The sequence below is a fragment of the Epinephelus moara genome, chromosome 11 (assembly GCF_006386435.1).
Source record: "Epinephelus moara isolate mb chromosome 11, YSFRI_EMoa_1.0, whole genome shotgun sequence".
Lineage (NCBI taxonomy): Eukaryota > Metazoa > Chordata > Actinopteri > Perciformes > Serranidae > Epinephelus > Epinephelus moara.
The window spans coordinates 6,122,766-6,126,797 of NC_065516.1; the positions used below are offsets into that span (position 1 = coordinate 6,122,766).

Sequence of the window (4,032 nt, forward strand, 5' to 3'; positions counted from 1 at the left end):
CTACTACTACTACTACCGCTGCTACTACCGCTGCTACTACTACTGCTGCTACTGCTGCTACTACTACTACTGCTGCTACTGCTACTGCTGCTGCTGCTACTGCTACTGCTGCTACTGCTACTGCTACTGCTTACTGCTACTACTACTACTGCTGATGCTACTGCTGCTACTGCTGCTACTACTGCTACTGCTTATTACTACTACTACTACTGTTACTACTACTACTACCGCTGCTACTACTACTGCTGCTGCTACTACTGCTGCTGCTGCTACTACTGCTACTGCTTATTACTACTACTACTACTACCGCTGCTACTACTACTGCTGCTGCTACTACTGCTGCTGCTACTACTACTACTACTACCGCTGCTACTACTACTGCTGCTGCTACTACTACTATTGCTGCTACTGCTGCTACTGCTACTACTATTGCTGCTACTGCTGCTACTACTGCTACTGCTACTACTACTGCTGCTACTACTACTATTACTGCTGCTACTGCTACTGCTACTGCTGCTACTGCTACTGCTACTACTACTGCTGCTACTGCTACTGCTACTACTACTCGGCCACGTCTGACCATTAAAGCTGATATAAATATATAAATAAATAAATATCAGATATCGTTTAAATTCAGTGTCACTGTCAGTGAAGCTTCAGTCAGAACTTCATTGATAAACCACAGTATACAGCTTCCTGTGGTGCTTTAAATAAACCAGTGTTATGCTGTAAATAAACTCCGGGACACAGGTACCTGTGATGGTGGTAGGCTCTGGGCCCGATGGAGCACACAGTGAAGAAGGCGAAGGCGAAGGTGGGTAAAGACCAGGTGGCCACAGCATACCCACACCACTCCACGATCTCCCCGAAGAAGTTTGCGCCGGACACAAACTCAAACATTCCCCCTGAGAGAAAGATTAAGGTGTGAAAAGGAAGCTGCTAAAGCTCATGAACCCAAAGAGCTCGGTGTGGATGTCTGGTACCGTGCGGGATCCTGTAGACGGTCTCCCCGGGTCGTCTTAGGCCGCGCAGGATGTGGTCGCTGTGGATGTTGATGATCATACCGACCACAAACAACAGGAGACCTTCATCATAAACAAACAGGAAGAACGATTCTGTCGGTAGATCTGACAGGAAGTGATGATTCACAACAACATGACATCATTCAGAACAGAATAACCATTGGGTTAAATGTTTTCTTATTGTTGTTATGAGATGTTTGTTCTGACATGTTGGGGGGGACATCCCTCTGCAGGTCTGACACGTTCACACATGTGGTGCCACAGAGAGACTCTGTAAACACTGACTGTCCAACCAGTCTGTGGTCAGGACGTTCATCCAGGACATGAGAGATGGAGACAAACAAAAACATGACGTCTGTGAAGTTCAACCAGCAGCTCTGAAGTCACCGTCCACATGCACGTGAGGCTTGAACATGAACCGTAAACCCTAATGACACTTATTCATGTCAGGTCATTCTGCTGGAAAACATGGGACACTAACCAGAGACGGATTCATGGACATATGTTTGTTTTTGTTCTGGGACTGAAAGGGTTAACATGTCACTGACATGTGACGGCAACTGTTGAATTCCTCCGCAGCAGAAAGCCGAGGGCTGCACCGTTCAGCTCAGAGCTGAAGACGTCCTCACACAGCTGTGGACAAGAGGGACGAGAGAGACAAGAGAGACAAGAGGACGAGAGGACGAGAGGGATGGAGGACGAGAGGACGTGAGGGACAGAGGACGAGAGGATGAGAGGGACGAGAGGGACAGAGGACGAGAGGGACGGAGGACAAGAAGGACAAGAGGGACGTGAGAGACAAGAGGAAGAGAGGGATGAGAGGGACGAGAGAGACAAGAGAGACAAGAGGAAGAGAGGACGAGAGGGATGGAGGACAAGAGGACGTGAGGGACAGAGGACGAGAGGATGAGAGGGACGAGAGGGACAGAGGACGAGAGGACGAGAGGGACGGAGGACAAGAAGGACGAGAAGGACGGAGGACAAGAGGGACGACAAGGACAAGAGGGACGGAGGACAAGAAGGACGAGAGGGACGTGAGAGACAAGAGAGACAAGAGGACGAGAGGGATGGAGGACGAGAGGACGTGAGGGACAGAGGATGAGAGGGATGAGAGGGACAGAGGACGAGAGGACGAGAGGGACGGAGGACAAGAGGGACAAGAGGGACGAGAGGGACGAGAGGGACAAGAGGGACGGAGGACAAGAAGGACGAGAGGGACGTGAGAGACAAGAGAGACAAGAGGACGAGAGGGATGGAGGACGAGAGGACGTGAGGGACAGAGGATGAGAGGGATGAGAGGGACAGAGGACGAGAGGACGAGAGGGACGGAGGACAAGAGGGACAAGAGGGACGAGAGGGACGAGAGGGACAAGAGGGACGGAGGACAAGAAGGACGAGAGGGACGTGAGAGACAAGAGGAAGAGAGGGATGAGAGGGACGGAGGACGAGAGGATGAGAGGATGAGAGGGACGAGCGAGACGGAGGACGAGAGGGACGGAGAACAAAAGGGGCAAAAGAGACGAGAGGACGAGAGTGATGAGATTGACGTACTCCGAGGGAAGCCGCGGCTGGTCAGTCCTTCGGCGATTCTCTCATAAGTCGGCCCGTTCTTCACCGTCCCCGTTGACGGTTAATGGCCTCTTCGTTTGCGAGGACAAGGAGGGCGCACAATTCCTTGTCTCATCTTTACAGTGTTTGTCAGGTTTGTGTTTCCCTCTTGCTACTAGCTGCTCGCTAATTCCTGCTATGAGCCGTCGCAGAGCGCCGTCATCAACAGCTCCTCAACAAATAACCACTGCTGATAATAATGTTACACGCTGCCGATCTGTAATCTCACTCTTATCTACGTTTATGAACTGATAGCTAACGGTAACGTGAAAGTGATTCGCTGCTTAAGCTGAATGTTACGTGACTTTCAGTTTCAGTCATAATGAAATATTAACCTTATGTTGTTTAACTTTGTGTCACTGGTGAACTTTGATCAGAAAACCGCTTTAAAAAGTTTGATGACTTTGTCACAAAATAAGGTTTAAATCAACGTTTTCACTCGCAGGCTGTCACAATGCCAACTTAGTTTACAGCAGTGTGCCGCCGAGCGGTCCCATCAATACAGCAACACGATTGGCTGATACCTCTGTCTGTACCGCTTTACTTAAAGCACCCAATAGGCTTTTAGGGGGAAAGGAGCGATGGAGGTGGGGTCTGAGGCTGGAGGTCTGCAGCCAGACCTTTCTCTGGTCGTCTCCCAGTCTACAGTCAGACTGTCTGCTGGACATGAAGCTGAAGCTGTGTTAACCTTTAAAGACTACAGCTCCCAGGGTGCATTTCACCAACAAACATCCAATCACAGGGCTTCAAATTCTGTCGTCTCATCTTAAACTTCAGCCACCTGAGTGGCAGCGACTGCTGAGGCTCATTAGGGTTCATTTTGTCAGCGATGTCTTTGTTTCGTCAAATCTGTTTGTTGGTTTTTATCCTGATTATTTGTTTTAATTAACTGAGTCAAAGAAAATATTTTACTTTGAGACATTGGTCTTTTTAATCTTCAGATCATAATAAACATTTCAGTTAATGTATTCGAGTCAAACTGATAACTGTCGATTTAGTCAAACTTTATTTGACTAAAGATTTGACCTTCTCATCATCTCAATCAATCAATTTTATTTATAAAGCCCAATATCACAAATCACAATTTGCCTCACAGGGCTTNATAAACATTTCAGTTAATGTATTCGAGTCAAACTGATAACTGTCGATTTAGTCAAACTTTATTTGACTAAAGATTTGACCTTCTCATCATCTCAATCAATCAATTTTATTTATAAAGCCCAATATCACAAATCACAATTTGCCTCACAGGGCTTTACAGCACATCCCTCTGTCCTTAGGNAATCAGGAAAAACTCCCCAAAAAACCCTTTAACGGGGAAAAAAAACGGTAGAAACCTCAGGAAGAGCAACTGAGGAGGGATCCCTCTTCCAGGACGGACAGACGTGCAATAGATGTCGTA

At 47.8% G+C, this 4,032-nt stretch overlaps 3 protein-coding genes across 5 annotated transcripts in view; 1 reads left to right on the forward strand and 2 right to left on the reverse strand.

Moving 5' to 3' along the window:
• The window catches only part of LOC126397604 (uncharacterized), a 409,985-nt gene that overhangs the window by 281,504 nt on the left and 124,449 nt on the right, over nucleotides 1-4,032 (reverse strand). Inside the window, exon 9 of one of the 3 annotated variants that reach the window (XR_007570678.1) lies at nucleotides 3,914-3,967. The exons of the other annotated variants lie outside the window; for them this stretch is intronic. The gene's annotated coding sequence lies outside the window, so the exon portion shown is untranslated. Of the gene's footprint in view, nucleotides 1-3,913; nucleotides 3,968-4,032 lie in introns of those variants that run through there. 3 annotated transcript variants of the gene reach the window in all.
• alg14 (ALG14 UDP-N-acetylglucosaminyltransferase subunit) overlaps nucleotides 1-4,032 on the forward strand; it is a 67,648-nt gene that overhangs the window by 19,632 nt on the left and 43,984 nt on the right. The window lies entirely within an intron of this gene.
• Nucleotides 1-4,032, reverse strand: part of LOC126397623 (3-oxo-5-alpha-steroid 4-dehydrogenase 2-like) — a gene marked incomplete at its 3' end in the record, with an annotated part of 7,514 nt that overhangs the window by 716 nt on the left and 2,766 nt on the right. Inside the window, exons 2-3 of the mRNA XM_050056533.1 lie at nucleotides 984-1,085; nucleotides 755-905 (exon numbers count right to left, since the gene is read on the reverse strand). Of these exons, the coding sequence (XP_049912490.1) occupies nucleotides 755-905; nucleotides 984-1,062 (230 nt within the window). The remainder of the gene's footprint in view (nucleotides 1-754; nucleotides 906-983; nucleotides 1,086-4,032) is intronic.